The sequence below is a fragment of the Pelodiscus sinensis genome, chromosome 7 (assembly GCF_049634645.1).
Source record: "Pelodiscus sinensis isolate JC-2024 chromosome 7, ASM4963464v1, whole genome shotgun sequence".
NCBI classification, from domain to species: domain Eukaryota; kingdom Metazoa; phylum Chordata; order Testudines; family Trionychidae; genus Pelodiscus; species Pelodiscus sinensis.
In genome coordinates, this window is record NC_134717.1 from 73,223,658 (window position 1) to 73,243,494 (window position 19,837).

At 45.5% G+C, this 19,837-nt stretch overlaps 1 protein-coding gene across 4 annotated transcripts in view; it reads right to left on the reverse strand.

The window, feature by feature from the left end:
• KCTD18 (potassium channel tetramerization domain containing 18) overlaps positions 1-17,395 on the reverse strand; it is a 29,735-nt gene extending 12,340 nt beyond the window's left edge. For 2 of the 4 annotated variants that reach the window (XM_075934282.1, XM_075934281.1), the window contains exons 1-4: positions 17,201-17,395; positions 11,177-11,378; positions 7,503-7,714; positions 1,645-1,838 (exon numbers count right to left, since the gene is read on the reverse strand). In XM_075934282.1, coding sequence (XP_075790397.1) covers positions 1,645-1,838; positions 7,503-7,714; positions 11,177-11,378; positions 17,201-17,380 — 788 coding nt within the window. In that variant the 5' untranslated portion in view covers positions 17,381-17,395. Of the gene's footprint in view, positions 1-1,644; positions 1,839-7,502; positions 7,715-11,176; positions 11,379-13,110; positions 13,216-17,200 lie in introns of all 4 variants that reach the window. The other 2 variants (XM_075934283.1, XM_075934284.1) reach the window with 2 other exon arrangements.
• Between the last annotated feature and the right edge of the window lie 2,442 nt (positions 17,396-19,837).

A 19,837-nucleotide genomic window follows, 5' to 3' on the forward strand; every position in this document is an offset into this window, starting at 1 on the left:
AGTTTAACTTTCTCATATGAGTTTATCAAACTTCATTTTAAATAAAGTAAAATATTAATTTATATCCATCATAAAAGATTTCAATATTTTCTTTATTTATGGCAGGGGTGGGGAACATTTTTTGGGTCAGGGCCCATTGACCCACAGAAAAATCAGATGGGGAATCATACAAGTGAGAAACAAAAAAAATCCTCAAAAAAATTCCAACCTTCACTGATGTTGCCCCAAGTTGACACACCTCACTCCCCTGGCACTCCAGCCCCATGGCGGGCGGAAGGGTAGGTAGGACTGAGGTTCAAGGCCTCAGGCCAGATTAATCTTCTCAGGATCCAGTGTGCAAGACAGCACTGCCAGCGAGTGAGATAGGGATGGGGGTGCAGGATCTGGGAGGGAGGTGGAGTGCAGAAGGGGGTGAGGGTTCAAGGTCTGGGTGGGTGGGAGGTGGGGTGCAGGAGGTAGCATGTCTGGCCAAGGGGAGGATGCAGGAGTGGACTGGGAATGTGGGGTCTGGACATGAGGGGGGGGTACTTACTTGCCTTTGTGCTCCCCTTTCCCCCCTGCTCCCAGGCACTGTTTCCAAGGCATGGCCTCCCACTGGCTAGATTCTGGCCAGTGGGAGCAGTGGGGAAAGTCTCCAGGCAGTGTGTCAATGAGCTGCTGTTCTCCCAATTAGAGAAGCGGAAGGGGAAGCGGCAGCATGTGGAGCTTCTTCCCTGCAAGCCAAATCCGAAGTGGGGGGACTCGGGGCTTTTTTCGTCCCCTGGCCTGGCGTTTGGGAACCGCTGATCTAGACTGGTGACTGTCTATTCTGCACTTAAAAACCCATAATGACGGATTCCACAAGGGAGTACATGTCCTTTGTTATGTCAAGCATAAGTTAGACAATTTCCTTTTGCCTTCATTTCTTCATTCCCCTGTTGTCTCTCTCTTCTTCCTGTCTCGTCTGATAAGATTTTAAAATGTGACTCCATTAATAACTAAGAAATGGTGCATGTTTTCTGCTCTAAGGATTCATGAATGCAATTTTCTCCATTATTTAATATAAGTATCTTCCTAAATGAAAACATAAATTTTAAAAGGGAACAATGTTTTACAAAGTGTCCTTGAAACAAAATGAGGATTTACAGTAACTGTAAAATGGCCACCTTCTGTGGACATTCTCTAATTGTATTCCTTGCCTAATTTTAGATCATTACTTTATTAATTTCCAATAGTAACAACAGTGTACAAGTTGAACCTCTCTAGTCTGGCACTCTCTGGTCCAGCAACATCCATGGACTGGCATGATTTCAGTTTGCTGGATGTCCCATTATCATGGGTGGGACCAAGTTTCCCAGGGTCCCATAATGTATTTTTACAGCCATCACTCATGGCTATCAGTGTTCTGTGCTGTTATTTAGCTCTAATTTACCCCAAAACGTCTTCTGAGCACCTAGGAAGCGGTGGAAGTGTTGGCAATGCTGCTAGACAATATTGACTTACTGTGGTTTGGCAAATTCTCTGGTTCAGCACCAGTCAAGTCCCAAAAGCACTAGACTAGAAAGGTTCAACCTATGTGAAATAGCTGTTTCCAAACAGAAAAGAAGGATCCAGGCCTGAAGAAGTGACAGTTTCATTTCAGCACGCTCTCTTCAGCTGTCTTACCTTTTGTACATATTTTTATTATTTATTCTTCCTCCCAGTTCCTTATCAAGTACATCAGTGCCATCAGCTTTTGTGGCAAACACACCAATAATTCTACTCTCACAGCTTGCTCCAGATGTGTTGAGGTAGTGTAGAACCCAAACTGTAGGCTTGGTGCAGACTAAGCCATAAGAATCACAGAAGTCTACCAAAGCCTAGAAAAAATAAAATGTAGGATTAATGTTATACTAAAAAAAATTTAAACAACCACTTTTTCAAACTGAAGTTTATTTCAAATTCATTTAATAATAAACTCCACTAAACAAATCTAGAAGAATGTGTGCAGTATTAGTCTTCCTGCCTCAAAAAGGATATTAGAAAGTGGAGGGAGTTCAGAGAATGGCAACAAGAATGATTAGGGCATGGAAACAAAACTTAAAGACAATAATTATTTATTTTAAATAGGAGCAGAATAAGAAGGGGCATGATAAAAGCATATAAAATAATGATCTAAAGAAAGTAGATCAGGAACTTGCGTTTGTGGTGTCTAGATTTTCACATTCAAATGTCACAGGGGAATTACTCAGCAACCAAACATAGTAAAACTATCCTCTAGACAAACCCTAAAACAGTGAGTGCTACACTGTTTTCCTTCTGTGCCTTTAAAACAACAACAACAATGAAAGCATAAGAACGGCCATACTGGGTCAGACCAAAGGTCTATGTAGCCCAGTGTCCTGTCTTCTGACAGTGGCTAATGCCAAATGCCCCGGAGGGAGTGAACAGAAACAGGTAATCATCAAGTGATCCCCCTCCGATCATCCATTTCCAGCCTCTGACAAACAGAGGTTAGGGACACCATTCCTATCCATTCTGGCTAATAGCCATTGATGGACCTAACCTCCATGAATTTACCTTGTTCTTTTTTGAACCCGGTTAAAGTCTTGTTTTTCACAACATCCTCTAGCAAGGAGTTCCACAGACTGACCATGAGCTGCATGAAGAAAAACGTCCTTTTGTTTGTTTTAAACCTGCTACCTATTAATTTCATTTGGTGACCCCTAGTTCTTATGGGAACAAGCAAATAACTTTTCCTTATTCACTTTCTCCTTACCTGTTATGATTGTATACATCTCTATCATATCCCCCCTCAGTCTCTTTTCTAAGCTGAAAAGTCACAGTCTTTTTAATCTCTCTTCATATGGAACCCATCCCAAACCCCTCATCATTTTTATTGCCCTTTTCTGAACCTTTTACTATTAATGGTTCATAATCCTGCTGGAAAGGTATAATTAGTGGGGTTCCGCAGGGGTCTGTTTTGGGACCGGCTCTGTTCAATATCTTCATCGACGATTGGGATGGGAAGCAACTGTCTAGAAAGGAATACGGCAGAAAGGGATCTAGGGTTTATAGTGGACCACAAGCTGAATATGACTCAGCAGTGTGATGCTGTTGCAAAAAAACCAAACATGACTCTGGGATGCATTAACAGGTGTATTGTGAGCAAGACACGAGAAGTCATTCTTTTGCTCTACTCTGCACTGGTTAGGCCTCAGCTGGAGTATTGTGTCCAGTTCTGGGCACCGCATTTCAAAAAAGATGTGGAGAAATTGGAGAGGGTCCAGAGAAGAGCAACAAGAATGATTAAAGGGCTAGAGAACATGACCTAAGAAGGAAGGCTGAAGGAATTGGGCTTGTTTAGTTTAGAAAAGAGAAGATTGAGGAGGGACATGATAGCCGTTTTCAGGTATCTAAAAGGGTGTCATAAGGAGGAGGGAGAAAACTTGTTCATCTTGGCCTCTGAGGATAGAAGACGAAGCAATGGGCTTAAACTGCAGCAAGGGAGGTTTAGGTTGGACATTAGGAAAAAGTTCCTAACTGTCAGGGTAGTCAAACACGGGAATAAATTTCCCAGGGAGGTTGTGGAATCCCCATCTGTGGAGATATTTAAGAGTAGGTTAGATACATGTCTATCAGAGATGATCTAGACAGTATTTGGTCCTGCCATGAGGGCAGGGGACTGGACTCGATGACCTCTCGAGGTCCCTTCCAGTCCTAGTATTCTATGATTCTATGATTTTCCAATGCCAATATACCTTTTTTGAGATAAAACAACCACATCTGTACGTAATATTAAATTTGTGGGCGTTCCATAGATTTATATGGAGACAATACGATATTCTGTCTTATTCTCTATCCCTTTTTAATTATTACTAACATTCTGTTTGCTTTTTTGACTGCCACTGCAAACTGAGTGGTTGTTTTCTCTTAAATGGGTATTGCTAAATTAGTCCCCATCATTTTGTATATGTAGTTGGGATTATTTTTTCTAATATGCATTACTTTGCATTTATCAACATTAAAATCCATTTGCCATTTTAGTTTTGTGAGATCTTTCTGAAGTTCTTCACGGCCTGCTTTGATCTTAACTATCTTGAGTTTAGTACCATCTGCAAATTTTGCCACCTCACTATTTACTCCTTTTTCCAGATCATTTATAAACAAGTTGAATAGGATTAGTCCCAGGACAGACTTTTGGGGAACATCGTTAGCTGCCTCTCTCCATTCTGAAAACTTACAGTTTATTCCTACACTTTGTTTCCTGTCTTTTAACCAGTTATCAGTCCATGAGAGGACGTTCTCTTATCCCATGACAACTAACGTTACTTGGTGAGGGACCTTGTTAAAGACTTTCTAGAAATCTAAGTACACTATATCCACTGGATCCCCCTTATTGCCATGCTTATTTCCACATTCCAGGACCACCTCTTTGAACAAAGGCCAATCTCAGGCTAGTATTACGAGTTAGGTTGGTCAGGGCACCACTCCTATTTGAAGGACCTCTTCCTGGCTGCAGACCTCAAGCTTTACCCAGACAGTTGGTTAGGGTCATATATCTCAATGGATACATTGTAGGTGGATCGTATTCCCAGAAGGTTGGAGGCTGGAGACTAGTCCCTCTTATACCATCATCTGGCTGCATCCAGAGTCCATCAAAGTGATTGTTGCATTTCCATCCACAGACACCAGCAACACTAGTGTCCCCAGGCCAGGTTTCCAGGCCCTGTGCTTAGGGAGCCGGACTTGGCTGTAGTTACAATCCATATACGGACAGTCTTGTCAGAAGTGTGTCTCTTGGCCGCACTCCCGCAACAGTCCCACGTGGCCTCTTTAGCCACATTCCTCACCCTTTACTTCCTCACAGGTATTTGGTTAATTTGCTGTTGGTGCTCTGGATGGGTGGTTTTGGCATGTCCAGGGTAAGAAGAATGTGGGTATACATTCCCCAGAGCCTCATTTCTTTGGGCTTTCTGACCATCTGGGTCAGGTCCAGGTCTCTTCTGCCGACATGTAATCCTCCATTAGTGACACTTCAGCTGTGAGTGATGTCAGCCTATGGCACTGGATCCATTCCCTTGCTCCCCCGGGAAGCACCTGTTTAAACTGCTTGAACCACCACTTCCGCCATCTGAGGGCCAGTTAAATTCTTGGAGTTCAATAATTCCCTGCAATGGTCCTGTATGTGTTGGGGCTGAGCCCCCGCAGGGTACTCTTCCTTATGCAGCTGCAGACAGTAAGTCTCGGGCTTATACCAGTGTCATCAAATATTATCTCTTGCAATACTGGACCACACGGCCTTGCATAATGCAAAGCCTCTCTTGTATCCCAAGTAGGCCATCTCTTGTATCAAGTAGGCCATCTGTGCCTATCCCATCAAATAAGAGGCCAATAACATGGCCCAGTGTTCCTGAGGCCAATAGGCAGCTGTAACAACATATTCAAAGGTGAATAGGAAGGCCTCTAGATCGCCACCTGGCCCCATCTTCATCGACCGAATAGATAGGCCATCAACTGAATAAATAGGGTCCACTAGGGCACAATAGAGCTGCTATCTATTGAACCAGTGCCTTCTGTTGGTTCTGGTGTTGGGTAGCCAGTTCATGGAGCAGCTGTTGTTGCTGCTCCTGATGCTGAGTCATCTGGAGTTGGTGCGGGCAGGCTAACTGTTGTACTAATTGAGTCTGTTGCTGTGGTTGTTGGGTTGCCTGTTTTTGTTGGTTGTGCACCATTCATTTCAGGAGCTTTTCTAAATCTATCTTCCACCAGTATCAGAAATAGGGAGGTTTCCCTAACCTCATCTTTCCACCTGGGCTTCTTATCAAGTCCTGATCAATGCCCACATTTTCCACCACTTGGGATGGGGCATACTCACAATATGATGAGAGTGCAACCCAATGGCCACTGTCTATAATACAGCCTTAGGGTTCCGGGCAGCACAGCCTAAAGGCTAGAGTTGGTAAGAGTCAATAACACAGCCTGGAGGTTCAGGGCAGCACAGCCTAATGGTTAGAATCACAGGAATTTGGGGCAGCAGCCCTAGTAGGGGGACCCAGGCCCACAGATGGTCACCAGTTTCCCCAGGCCAGGTTTCCAGGCCCTGTGCCCAGGGAGCCGGACTTGGCTGTAGTTACAATCCATATACAGACAGTCTTGTCAGAGGTGCCCTCTTGGCCACACTCTCAGCAACAGTCCTGCATTCCCTCCCTGGGTAACTTCCTACCAGATTTAGCATTGGAACAGTACAAGTAGTTGCTGTGTCGTCAGGCTCTGCAGTGCCAGTCTCCTCCTGCAGCTTTGTCAGGTCTGGAGGTGCAATTTAGGTCTCCGGATCCTGTCATGCAGGCTTCTGGCTGGCCCACCTCTGGAACTTTCAGCAGGTCTTTCCTCTTCAGCATCCAACCTAGACTGAGCTAAGCTGCTCCCTTTTATACTACCCTAGCCCTTGGAGCATGCCAAGTGCAATGGTGGGGGACGTCCTCCACCCACGGGGCATTAAGCCCTCCCAGCCCAGTGTAGGACTGTGCACACTCCATCACAAGCCCATTATTAGATATTTGTTACCCGATAGGTACTTACAATCAAATCACCCCTTAACCATCTCTTTGTTAAGCTAAAGAAATTGAGCTCCTTGAGACTGTCATTATTAGACATGTTTCTAATCCTGTAATTATTCTTGTGGCTTTTCTCTGAACCCTGTCCTATCAACATCCTTCTTGAACAGTGGGCTACAGAACTGGACAGTGTTCCAGCAGCACATACCAGTTCCAAACACAAAGGTAAAATAACTTCTTTACTCTGAGATGCACCTGTTTATGCATCCCAGAACTACAATATCTAATTAGTGTAGCTAAGTGGCACTGCAATTGCTATATGGAATGGCAGAAGAAAATTACATTTTTTTTTAGATCTCAGGAAAAGTTTTCAAGAGTGACACACGAAACATCTTGTAAAGTAATCAAATTAAAAATGAAGTGACTGAAACACAAACATGGAACTTCACAATGCCAATTTTACAAAGTCACTTTTAACAGAGGACCTGAAAAATCAGATTTAGAGGAGGGTTTTAAAAGTGTAACTGTGTACATGGTTAACTGATGAGCCTAGCCTCGTTGGTTAACCTTCACGGTTGCACACAGGCTCCCAGTATGCGCAGGGCCAGATGAAAAGCCAGCTCCCAGTGCTCACCAGTTCCTGGGAAGCCTCCTGCCCCCCATGTGTAACCATATAACCTCTGAAATTTACAGCACTTATACATTTATGTAGTTAATTGCATTTTAACATCCCTAACTTATTATACTGCTTTACAGAAAATGTGTATGTTACAAAAATACAAAGCCCTTATAATAGAATGAAGAAAAATGCTACCATATCCTTAACATCACTCTATTAGCAACACTAATAAATAGAAAATTATTTTTCCCCCTGAAATTCTGAGTTGGTATGTACAGGTTTTTCAAAAGTTGTACCCTGAAACCATTATTTGATACCAAATAACTACATGAATTCTCGAATACTTAAAATTTAAAAAAAGCCAAGACCTTTTTAAGTTCTATATTTGACCTTAAAGAATATGTCTCAATTTCATTGCTTAAGTGATCAGACAGACTGTAAGGATAAGGGATTCCAAAGTAATCTGCTTCTTCCTGCAACGCAATTCGCGTTTGTTCATCCTCAGGTATCCGAACTTCTCCATGAAGATAATCTAAAAGGTACTCAAACAGGTTTCCATCTCGATCAATAAGGCAAGCCCCTAAAATTAAAATAAAATATTTTAAAATATTATTTGTAATTTAAGGCAGAAGTTTGTCATATTTTACCAAATTATCTAATGGATCCTTCAATTAACAATTTATCGAGGATATATGACTTCCTAAGTAGTTATTTAAACAGGTATCTTGCTTGGGAGTGTATCTTAGTAAAATATCATCACTTCTTTTAAAACTGGTTCTTTGCTTCTCTACAGTACTTCTTAATTTGCAGATCAACAGACTGATCCCTGGCATGCAGTCCTATGGTATTTGGAGTCCTAATGAGAAATCTGTGATCCGTCTATACAGATCACTTCAAAGAATCAGTGCCTAAACTTGGGATGTCAACACATAATCAAGTACAGGGTTAACCGATAAGCGTAGGCTTATCAGTTAATCCTATCAACTACACACATGTTCCCCGCCCTTGCTGCCTCTGTATTAGAGGTAGCAATGGGGGAGGGAGGATCAGTGCTGGCAGGGGGAGAGGAGTCAGCTTTTAAGCCGGCTCCCCACAAGCACCGAATTTGCAAAGCCACCTGCCCCCACCAACCCAGTGCTGCTGTCTCTGATAAAAAAATACCTTTAATTTCAGGTTTAGGCCCCCCATGGACAGGTATCTGGACACCCTGCAGACAGAGGCCACTTCACGGCAGCCTCCTCTGCTCTGCCCCCCCCCCCCCCCTGCTGCTGCTGCATCTATCAGAGACAGAGGGTGGGAGGAGTGAGGCAGGTGGCACTGGGGAGCTGGTGCTGGGGGGAACCGGCTTTTCAGCCAGCTCCCCCCATTACCGGCTTCTGCCTACCCCTCCCCTGCCTGTGTAGGATCCTGTGTGTATCAGATCTATCAAGACAGCAGCGTGGGAGGGGGAGGTGGATCCAGTGCTCATGGTGAGCCAGCTTTTAAGCCAGCTCCTCATGGGCACTGGCTCCCACTACCCCCCCTTGCTGCCTCTGTATCAGAGGCAGCAAGGGGGGAAATGCATGTAGTCTAGGCTTATCGGTTAATCATGTAGTCGTCTCTACACACTCACATCCCTAATACAAGGTGCTATTTTTCTCTGTCTTTTGGTTACAGTAATCTTACTAGGGATGTGAATGGGTGATGTTTATCAGTTAACTGCTGGAAGTCAGCAGGCTCACAGAAGAGAGGGAGGGTGGGAGCGACAGGAGGAAGAGCTGCCACACCAGGCCTGCTCACATAGAGGCTGGGAACCGGCACCTCCTCCTCTCCCTCCCCGCCACCCACTGCTGCTTCCACCCACCGCAGGGCTGAGGCAGCCTCTGCTTGCAATGTGGGGGCTGCTCCAGCCTGGCCATGGCAGGCAGGTGGATTGCTCCAGCCCAGTGGGTTGGAAGGTCTCTCTCTTCCAGCCCCCATTTCATCAGTTAACTGGTTAAACTTGATACTTAACTGTTTAATTCATTAAATAGGATTTTACATCCCAAATCTTACATATAAATACCAATAAAACTTCTCAAAGAAAAGTGATTTTTAAGTTAACCTATGTCCCATTTTAAAAGTGCAGTCTTCTTTACTGGCAACAAAATATTCTGGAAGTTATTTTGCACCCTTAAAATCAATCCCTTCAAACATCTTTTATGGTAAGAAAGCTCATTAACAATAACAGAAAATCATTCTTTATTATTTAGCTTTAAAGTTTTCAGCTGCACTGCCTTTTATTTTTATTATGAAAAGCCAAGAGGAGACTAGTAATCACAAAATATTTGTATTCCTAGAAAAAGAGTTTTCTCTAATTTTGTTGTGTCCCTAACTGAAGTCTATTGGCTTGATTTTTTTCAGTTACCTAGCATCCACAAATCCCACTCAATTAACGGAATCTGAAGTGCATGCAATTCAGAACATAAGATTTTATCCAAATATCAGCTTTATCACTATTCCATCCTCTTTTTATGGTAGGGTCTACACTATAGCCTTTTTTCGGAAAAAGCTATGCAAATTGTGCTTTCTTGTGCTCCGCAATTTGCATAGCTTTTTCCAAATACTTTTCCAGAAGAGGCTTTTCCACAAATGGCAGAAAAGCCTCCTCTTTTGGACTATGTCTACATTCACAGCTTCTTACGCAAGTATGGCCGTTCTTGAGCAAGAATCCGCAGAACGTCCACACTGCCCGCCCACTCTTGCACACGGAAATTTACAGTACAGCGTGGTAAGAGAGGGCTTCTTGCGCAAGAGCTATGCTCTTTTTTAACAAGTATAAGCCCTCTTGCGCAGGAGCTCTTCAACAAGAGGGCAGTGTGGATACGGGGCAGGGATTTCTTGTGCAAGAAAGCCCTATGGCTAAAATGGCCATCAGCAGGGCTCGCCAAGCAGCGGTGAGCCCTGCTCGCCAGCCACGCGGTTCTGCGCTCTGCACATGCGCAGATCGCTCTGCGCCGGCTCTTCCAGGGTGTAATCTATTCGCCATGGGCGAGTATATTACACTATTTGTCGAGCCCTGGCCATCAGAGCTTTCTTGCGCAAGAGAGCGTCCACACTGCCGTGGGCACTCTTGCGCAAAAGCACAGCTTGCACATGGCAGTGTGGACATTTTCTTGTGCAAGACTTCTTGCACAAGAACCCTTGCACAAGAAGTTCTCGTGCAAGTAGCCGCCAGTGTAGACATAGCCCCAGAGGAGCCCTTATTCCTTGTAGAACAAGGTATACAGGGCTCCCCGAAAGAGAACATTTGATCTTCCACAAAAAAAAGCGGAACAGCAAAAGCATTCCTTGAACACGGCAGAGTTTTTCCGGGAAAAACCCCACAGTCTAGATGCACCCTTAGTGTCCTTCATTCTGGAGACTTCTCAAATTAAGGGTGCATCTATACTGCACTGTTATTTCAAGATAACTAGCGTTATTCCAAAATAACAATACGAGTATCTACACAGCCTTCTGTTATTTCAAAATAATTTTGAAACAATTGACGGTTTATTCCAAAATCTGTAAACCTCATTCATGAGGAATAAGGCCTATTCCGAAATAGCTATTTCCACTGCTGGTATTTTGAAACAGCCCTTCACTAGTGCCATTCTAAGTTATTCCTCCCCAGTGCCTCCTGGGGCTCTAAATCGAGGTAGCACATCTATATTAGGGAAGCCTGCCTCAGACTACTGATGATTTTGAGGCTTCCCTGCAGTGTAGATATGCTATTTTGAAATAAGCTATTTCAGAATAACTATTTCAGAACAGCTTATTTCAAAATAAGCGTGCAGTGTAGACGTGCCCTAACTGAGACGTATTCTTGTCCCTTTTTATGTATTACTTTCATTTATTTTTCTATTAGTATCAAAAGCTTTCATAGGTGCTTCTCAAAATTGAAAAAAAATGTGATGTCAGTGCCTGCCTATTAGGTACAACAACTAATATATTACCTCTGTAACTGAATAGCGCATATCATAGAAAACTGATACCAAAGCCAACTGAACAGATATTAGATATTACAGAACTTAGATTTATTTACCAGATTCATCTATTTTTAGAGGAAAACGTCCACTGAACATAGATGCTAGCATTGAATCCTTAAAGCGGCATAAAGATTTGCGTCTGGCTGAATACACACACCCTCCCACGTTAAGTCGAAGAATATCTAGCACCTCTTCAGTCTTGCTGTCTTCCATTGCATTTGCAAATTTCAATATTAATATAGTATGTTTGATTAAAACCTGTAATAAATTTGCAGAAATAAAAGTAGATAATTCTAAGACAAAGACAACATATTTAATACAATATAAATGTAACAGTAAATATACAATATATACAACATGGATATATAATATTTAAATAAATACTTATGTAAATAGTATATATATAATATATACATATATTATATATAATATAATATTTATATAAATAATATATAATACAATATAAATATACAATATAAATGACACAGTAAATAATGATACCATCTAAATGTTCTGTTAGTCTTTAAAGTGCTACCAGACTATTTGTTGGTTTTTAAGTTTATCCTGTACAGACTCACTCAGCTACCTCCAGAAGTAAATACAGGCAGTCCCCGGGTTACGTACAAGATAGGGACTGTAGGTTTGTTCTTAAGTTGAATCTGTATGTAAGTCGGAACTGGCGTCCAGATTCAGCCGCTGCTGAAACTGATCAGTTTCAACAGTGGCTGAATCTGGACGCCAGTTCTGACTTACATACAGATTCAACTTAAGAACCTCAGGCATCCCCAAGTCAGCTGCTGCTGAAACTGATCAGCGGCTGATTCCAGGAAGCCCGGGGCAGGGGCTTCCTGTAGTCAGCCACTGGTCATTTTCAGCAGCTGCTGACTAGGGGACACCTGGGGCAGAGCAGCTGGGGTGCTGCTGGGTTGGTCCAGTGGCACCCAGAGCGGCGCTACGGGACCAACCGGCAGCGCCCCAGCTGCTGTACCACAGGCGTCCGGAGCAAAGCCGCGGAGCACGGGGGCAGCGGGACAGCCCAGACGCGCCGTGGCTATCCTGCTGCCCTCGGGCTCCGTGGCTTTGCTCTGCTCTGCTCCCCGTCCCCCAGGTCTGCAGACCAGGGGGAGGGGGAGCAGAGTAGAGCAGAGCGGCGGAACGCGCGGCCAGCTGACAGCCCAGACGCGTCTGGGCTGTCAGCTGGCCGCGTGCTCCGCTCTGCTTCCCCCCCCCCATGGTTTGCAGACCAGGGGGAGGGGAAGCAGAGCGGAGCAGAGCAGAGCGGCAGAACGTGCGGCCAGCTGACAGCCCAGACGCATCTGGGCTGTCAGCTGGCCGCGTGCTCCGCTCTGCTCCCCCCCCCCCCCGTCTGCAGACCAGGGGGAGGGGGAGCAGAGCGGAGCACAGCAGAGCGGCGGAACGCGCGGCCAGCTGACAGCCCAGACTCCGCGCGTTCCGCCGTCGCTTTGCTTCCTCTCCCTGGTCTGCTCGAGACCAGGGAGAGGAAGTGCCCCGTTCGTAACTGCGGATCCGACATAAGTCGGATCCGCGTAACTCGGGGACTGCCTGTATTACTGTTCAACTTGAGTATCTTAAGGCAACACGATAAAACAAAGCAAAAAATATTGGACAGCTGCCTTGAAAATGATCCTGAAAGTTTACCAGTGACCAAAAGCCAATCATCGGCCCTTATGCCGATATTAAAAAAACAACTATATCTCACTAAACCCAGGAAAACAAAAACAGCTCCAACCCTACAATCCTTCCTCACCAACTCCTCTCCCCCTGCAAATGCTTATGTAGAATTTTGCACGAAAGTAGTAGTGGAAGACTATGGAATATTTTTTGAAACATTTTTAAAATGGACATTGGTGAAAAATTGCATAGTTAAAAGTCATAGTAATGGGATATGGTGCCTTTTGCCTCTTCAAAAATCTGTTTTTAATTTGTGTTGCTGCATACTGTCCTGTGAGTTGTCAAAAAGTGATCTCACCTACCACACTGATAACGTGAGACTTCAGTGGAGTTCTCAGTAGTCGCAATGGTATACTGACACTGAGTTGACTGCAGTTCAGGGCCCAGTATGATTTAGATTTTGCTGTAAACATCAGAAGAAAAACGTCAATATTTGTTTTTAAAAGTATACATTTTGTATATTAATATGTCACACTCAGTCCTTCTGAATATTTTCCAGTCCGTGACAAATATGAACTGATTAGGCCTTGCACTATCACTTGAGGTAAAGGACACGATAGAATTTATTTTATTATGGTAGCCATTCTGGGTTCCCATCTTGCTAATTTCACTTTCTAACAAAGTAACTCTGCCTCCACTACGGATTTTCAGGGGGTAGCCAAGTTAGTCTGTTACAGAAAGTAATAGTAAGCAAATGGTCTGGTAGCACTTTATAGACTAACAAAACATGTAGATGGTATCATGAGCTTTCGTGGGCACAACCCACTTCTTCCGATGACCAGAGTTCTCGCCGCAGCCTTCGCCCCCTAACACTCCTACTTTACTTACACTACATCGATGACATCTTCATCATATGGACACATGGTAAAGAGACTCTTGAAGAATTCCACCAGGATTTCAACAACTTCCACCCCACTATCAACCTCAGCCTGGACCAGTCCAGAAGGGAAATCCACTTTCTGGACACTACAGTAAAGTTAAATAATGGAAAACTTTCAACCACCCTATATCGTAAACCCACAGACCACTATACTTACCTTCATGCTTCCAGCTCCCACCTCAGACACATTTTTCAGTCGACTGTATACAGTCATGCCCTACGATACAACCGGATTTGCTCCGACCCCACAGACAGAGACAATCACCTGCAGGATCTTTACAGAGCATTCATAAAACTGAGATACCCACCTGGGGAGGTGAAAAAAACAAACTGACAGAGACAAAAAAGTACCCAGCCATGAACTACTTCAAGACAGACCCAAATGAGAAAATAACAGAACTCCTCTTGCTGTTACCTGCAGTCCACAACTCAGACCCCTCCAAAGCATCGTACACAATCTACAACCCATCCTGGAAAATGATCCCTCACTCTCAGAGACCTTGGAATAAAAACCTATTCTTGCTTACAGACAACCCCCTAACTTGAAACATATTCTTTCTGATAACCATGCCACACAACCACTTCAAGACTTCAGGAACCCGGCCCTGCAACCAGAAAAGATGCCAACTCTGCCCATATATCTACAGTGACAAATTCATCACTGGAGCAAACAACACAAGCCACAAAATCAAAGGGTCATTTGACTGCTTATCTAGTAATTTGATCTATGCCATCAAATGCCAGCAGTGCCCCTCTACTATATATATTGGTCAAACTGGACATTCTCTATGGGAAAGAATCAATGGACACAAATCAGATATACGTAAAGAAAATACTCAGAAGCCAGTGGCAGAACATTTCTGTTTACCTAACCATAATCTCACAGATCTGAAGGTGGAGGTCTTGTCACAGGCCAGCTCCTCACGTCAAATACACAGGGAAAACTTGGAGTTACAATACATATGCAAATTCAATTAAATTATCAATGGACTTAATCAAGTTATGGGGTGCTGGACCCTTTATCACTGAAGGTGCTAACAACTTCCTGTATGGTATCCTTCCTGCTTTACCAGTCTATCCACTGACTTTGATCTTAATCTACTCGGCTACTTTGAAGTAGGAATAAGAGATCCTCCGGAATAGGGCTTTATGCCGGAGGATCGGGCCAGTCTAGGTGCTTTTTTTCCGGCTTTTCCCCAAGCCGGAAAAAAAGCGGCGGACATGTTTATTTAAATCCGCGGGGGATATTTAATCCGCGGATTTCCCTATTCCCACTTTCAAAATTAGCATGCCCCTTCCAAAAAAGGGGCCAGTGTAGACGTAGCCCTCAGGTTTAGTACCCTTTCTCCTGATACTTTATGTATAGAGGTAGAGGGGTGGGCAACAAAGCATCTTTCTCTTTCCTCCCCTCCCCCCCTTCCCTTCTCCTATTTATTTCGAGTTTTCTTATCTCCTAGTCATAACTCCGGTCATCTGAAGAAGTGGGCTATGCCCACGAAAGCTCATGGTACCATCTACATGTTTTGTTAGTCTATAAAGTGCTACCAGACCATTTGCTTGCTGTTTTTTTTCCACTACAGATGTTAGATAGTGTGTTACAGGGATGTAAGCGATTAGTTGCTTTCCCGCCCCGCCTTTGCTGCCTCTATCAGAGAGAAGCAGCAATGGGAGGAACTGGATCCAGTGCTGGGGGAAACCGCCTTAAAAGCCAGTTCCCCCCAGCACCATCTCCATGGGGAGAAGGAGCAGGGGCGCTGCGGAAAACTGGCAGTGCCTTTTGGTACCTCTAAACTGCATGGCTATTTCAGGATACCAGAAGGATACCCCGCATCTTCACAAGCCGCCTGTTATTTTGAAATATTTTTTGAAATAACGGGCACGCTATTTTGGCATCCCTGTAACTCTTGTTAACTTTGAGGGTTAAGGGATGTAGAGGTGCCAAATTTCAAAATAAACTATTTTGAAATAGCAAACTACATAAACTATTTGATTAGTTGATTAATCTAAATTTAACATACGTAGCGTGTAATTGAACAGTTGTGTAACTTCGTCACATTTTAGCAGTTACACAACTATTCAATAGGTCATGGCGGTGGCAGCCAGTGCACTCACAGACCCACTCCCAGAAAGCCCTCTGCCACCCTGCACGCTGCTGCCTATCAGAAAAAATATACTTTTAAGCTGGTTCCCCCAAGCTCCAGCCTGCCTCCCCCCTCACCCTGCTGCCTCTTTAGGCAGCAACAAGGGGGAGCAGGCAGGTCCAGAGAGCCAGCACCTGCATAAAGCTGGTTTAAAAGCTCCTATCAGCTCCCACCTGCACCCCTCAGCCTCTGCACTGCTGCCTCTCAATCACCAGCTCCCACCTCCCAGCCTTACTGCCTCTGATACAGAGGCAGCAAAGTGGGAGGGGGTAATGCACATAGTCAACAGGATTAACCGATAAGCCCAGGTTTATTGGGTAGTCAAATACAGAGGATGCAATTCCAATCTTTGCCTTGATATTTTATTCAGAGAACTGCAGTGTCACAAGTACTTTTTACCCCCAGAACTTGTGTGCTGCTGCGGGACTATACACAGTTATAGGGTGCGTCTAGACTGGCAAGGTTTTGCACAAAAGCAACTGCTTTTGCGCAGAAACTTTCCAGCTGTCTACACTGGCTGCTTGAATTTGCGCAAGAGCACTGACTTTGTAATGTACAAAATCAGCGCTTCTTGCGCAAATACTTTCACGCGCCCGCTTGGGAAAAAGCCCCCTTGTGCAAGAATACTTGTGCAAGAGGGCCAGTGTAGACAGGGAAGAACTGTTTTGCGCAAAAAAGCCCTGATGACTAAAATGGCGAGCGGGGTTTTTCTTGCGCAAAATCCCGTCTCGACTGGCCACGGAGGTTTTTGCGCAAAGGCACCCGAGCCAATCTAGACGCGCTGTGGCGGAAATACTTTTAACGGGAAAACTTTTCCGCTGAAAGTCCTTCCACACAATCCTGCCAGTCTGGACGCAGCCCTAGTGTGAACGCGCGTGCAAGGCTGGCACCAATCAGATTAGTGAGTCGGACACACCCCTGGGAGCCCCCATCTGCCCTCACGGGGCGGGTTTACAGATCAGCAAACCCCCCCCCCCCGGGCCACGTGACCGCCTCTCCAGCCCCCGGAGCAGCGGGACAAGCTACCGAGCGGCTCCCTGCCGGGCTGTGCGCCTCAGGCAGGGTGGCGGCTACTGCGCATGCTCAGAGGCGCTGCTGGAGCCAGGCCCTGCCCGCGCTCAGCAGAGGGGTCTGCGCCCCCATTGTGCAGGGGCGCGCTCCGGGCTGAGGGGGGAGGAGCAGCGGGACAGCTCCGCTCCATCCAGCCCGACCGGCCTGTCCCGCGCCGCTCTCCAGCGGCCCTGCCTCGCGGGTGCAGCGCGAGAGCAAGGCCCGGCCCCGCCCGCCGGCGGACACGCGCTTCGGGCCGCTCAGCGCGCCCATGGAGAGCCGCCGGCCGGGGCAGCGCGCCGCGGGAGGGTCGGTACCTGCTCCGCGTCAGGCAGCGCCTGGCTCCGCCGCTGCCGGGGCTCGAGGAGTGACCGAGCGCAGGCCCGCTCCGCCGCAGGGACTGTGCGCACAGCGCCACCCTGCGGCTCCGCCGCCCCACCGGGGCCGGGGAGTGACGGGGGGAGCCCCGCCAGCAGCACCTCCGGCCCCGTTTCCATGGGGTCACACCACCAATCAGCTACCCCTTAGCCCTTCCCGGGACAGGCCGCTTCACCTGGGGCGGGCTGGCTGTAGCTTCCAGCGCAGGCAAGGCTCTGCTGGTTCTAAAGAGCGAATATAAGAAGAGCCAGGTCAGTCAGACCAGTGGTCTGTCTAGCACAGGGTCTGTCTTCAGAAACTGGCCATCACCAGGTGCTTCAAAGGGAATGAGCAGATGGGAGAAATAATAGGTAGAGCCTTCTCAGATTCACAGCCACACAAAAAAACGTATCGGGGACTGAGAAATGTGGTGTTCTCTTGTGAAATCCGGGCTTTTATGTGCTTTTTCCCTATTCTGTACAGGTTTCATGGGAGCATTCCTCAAATTGGGGATCCTGAATCAAAAGGGAGTGACAGGGAGATCACAAGGTTGTTTTAGGAGGCTTGCGGAATTCCTGCCTTTACTTCTGTGCTGCCTTTATGTAACCCAGTGATAGAAGTGTAGCCGTGTTAGTCTGGGGTAGCTGAAGCAAAATGCAGGACAATGTAGCACTTTAAAGACTAACAAGATGGTTTATTAGGTGAGGAGCTTTCGTGGGCCAGACCCACTTCCTCAGATCAAATAGTGGAAGAAAATAGTCACAACCATATATACCAAAGGATACAATTAAAAAAAGTGAACACATGAAAAGGACAAATCACATTTTAGAACAGGAGAGGAATGCGGAGGGCGGGGGGGAAGGAAGGTAAGTGTCTGTGAATTGATGATATTAGAGGTGGGGAGAGTGGGATGTCTGTGAGCTAATGGTATTAGAGGGAAGCTATCTTGGTAATGGGTAAGATAGTTTGAGTGTTTGTTCATTCCTTCTCAGAGAGTGTCGAATTTTAATATGAATGACAGTTCAGAGGATTCCCTTTCAAGTGCAGATGTAAAAGGTCTTTGTAGCAGAATGCAGGTGGTTAAGTCATTGAGAGAGTGTCCTTTCTGGTTAAAATGGCAAGAAACTGATTTTTCTTTGTGATCTTGTTTGATATCTGTTTTGTGGGCATTAATCCTTTGGCGAAGTGTTTGAGATGTTTGTCCAATGTACATAGCAGATGGACACTTTCGGCACATGATAGCATAAATTATATATAACCAAGTGAGTTATAAGATCAAGAACACATATTCCTGCGCATCCAGAAATATAATTTCAACAAAAGGAGGGGGGAGTAACATGACACTAATTTGGGAAAACACCACAAACAGAATTCATAACCAAAATCATGAGTAAAAGTCCCTCCCCAAATAGGTTTTCCCTCCAGCAATGTAAATGTCCCCTTCCCATGCCCAACCCTTCTGAGTACCCCACTCACAGTTGCTGCCCTTGGTCAGGGCAGACTGAAAGTTCAGAGGTGCATCCGCAGAGTTCACCTTCCATCCTGAATGTGGGGGGGAGGGGCGGTGTTAAGAAGTATCACTTCCCTTCTGCCTGCTTACTGCTCTCTGATGCTGACCTGCTGGCCATTAGTCTCACCTCTCCACCACCACCCTGCTGGCTGCTCATTACGCTTCTCTGTTGACTGGTATGCCTGGCTGAAACGGGAACCAGCTTACAGGAACATTTCCCTACCTGCTTCTGTCATTAGGCTTTGTCCCAGCCCCTTAGGAGAAATAAAACTGACTAAAATGAGGGTACTAACAAGCAGGGCATTTTTTAAGGAATCGAAAGCTCTTGATGGTGGCAGCAAATTCCCTAGAATTTATGTATTAGAATTTGGGGGGACGTTTTTGTAACCAGTGCCAGAGGAAGTGTGGCCAGACAGACCAACACCCCATCTCATCCATCTTATTTGCCTCTCTGAAGCATACAGGGCAGAGAAGGAGCAGTAAAATCAGCATAATCTATGCTGGCTCATCTGATCCTGAGAAGCTGAAAAAATATAGATATGAGGAGAGAGCGATTAAGGCAATAAGCTGGCCTTGAGGCTGCGAGAACTGCCACCGGCTGGCACCTATGTTGATTCGAACACACACACAGTCCCTGGAAGAGGAATTTCCCACTGAGAAAAGAATCCCCAGTAATTCCAATTTAGTTATCTCTTACAAGTGTAAATTAAGTTCACAACTCCCTTGTAAGAACTGGTCTCACAAAAGACAGACCAGCCCCATTTGGCATGACAGACAAGAAAGAGAAATACGTGACCATGGGTATATAAGATGGGCCCAGCACACACTCACTTTGAGTGTCATTCTACCCTCTACCTGCTGGTCGGGTTAGGTGTTTGACCTCCCGAGGTTCTATGGGGACGCCCACCTCGTATTTTCGTCTTTCCTAGGAATTGAGGGACCGGCCCTGGCCTGACATGCTGGAGTCGAGAGGCACAGAAGGGGGTAAAAATTGTACGTGGATGTGGTCCTCTGTCTTAAGTGTATACATAGAAAGAGTAAGCTGTTACTTGGTACCATTATTTCTATTTTTCTATCTTTATCTTCT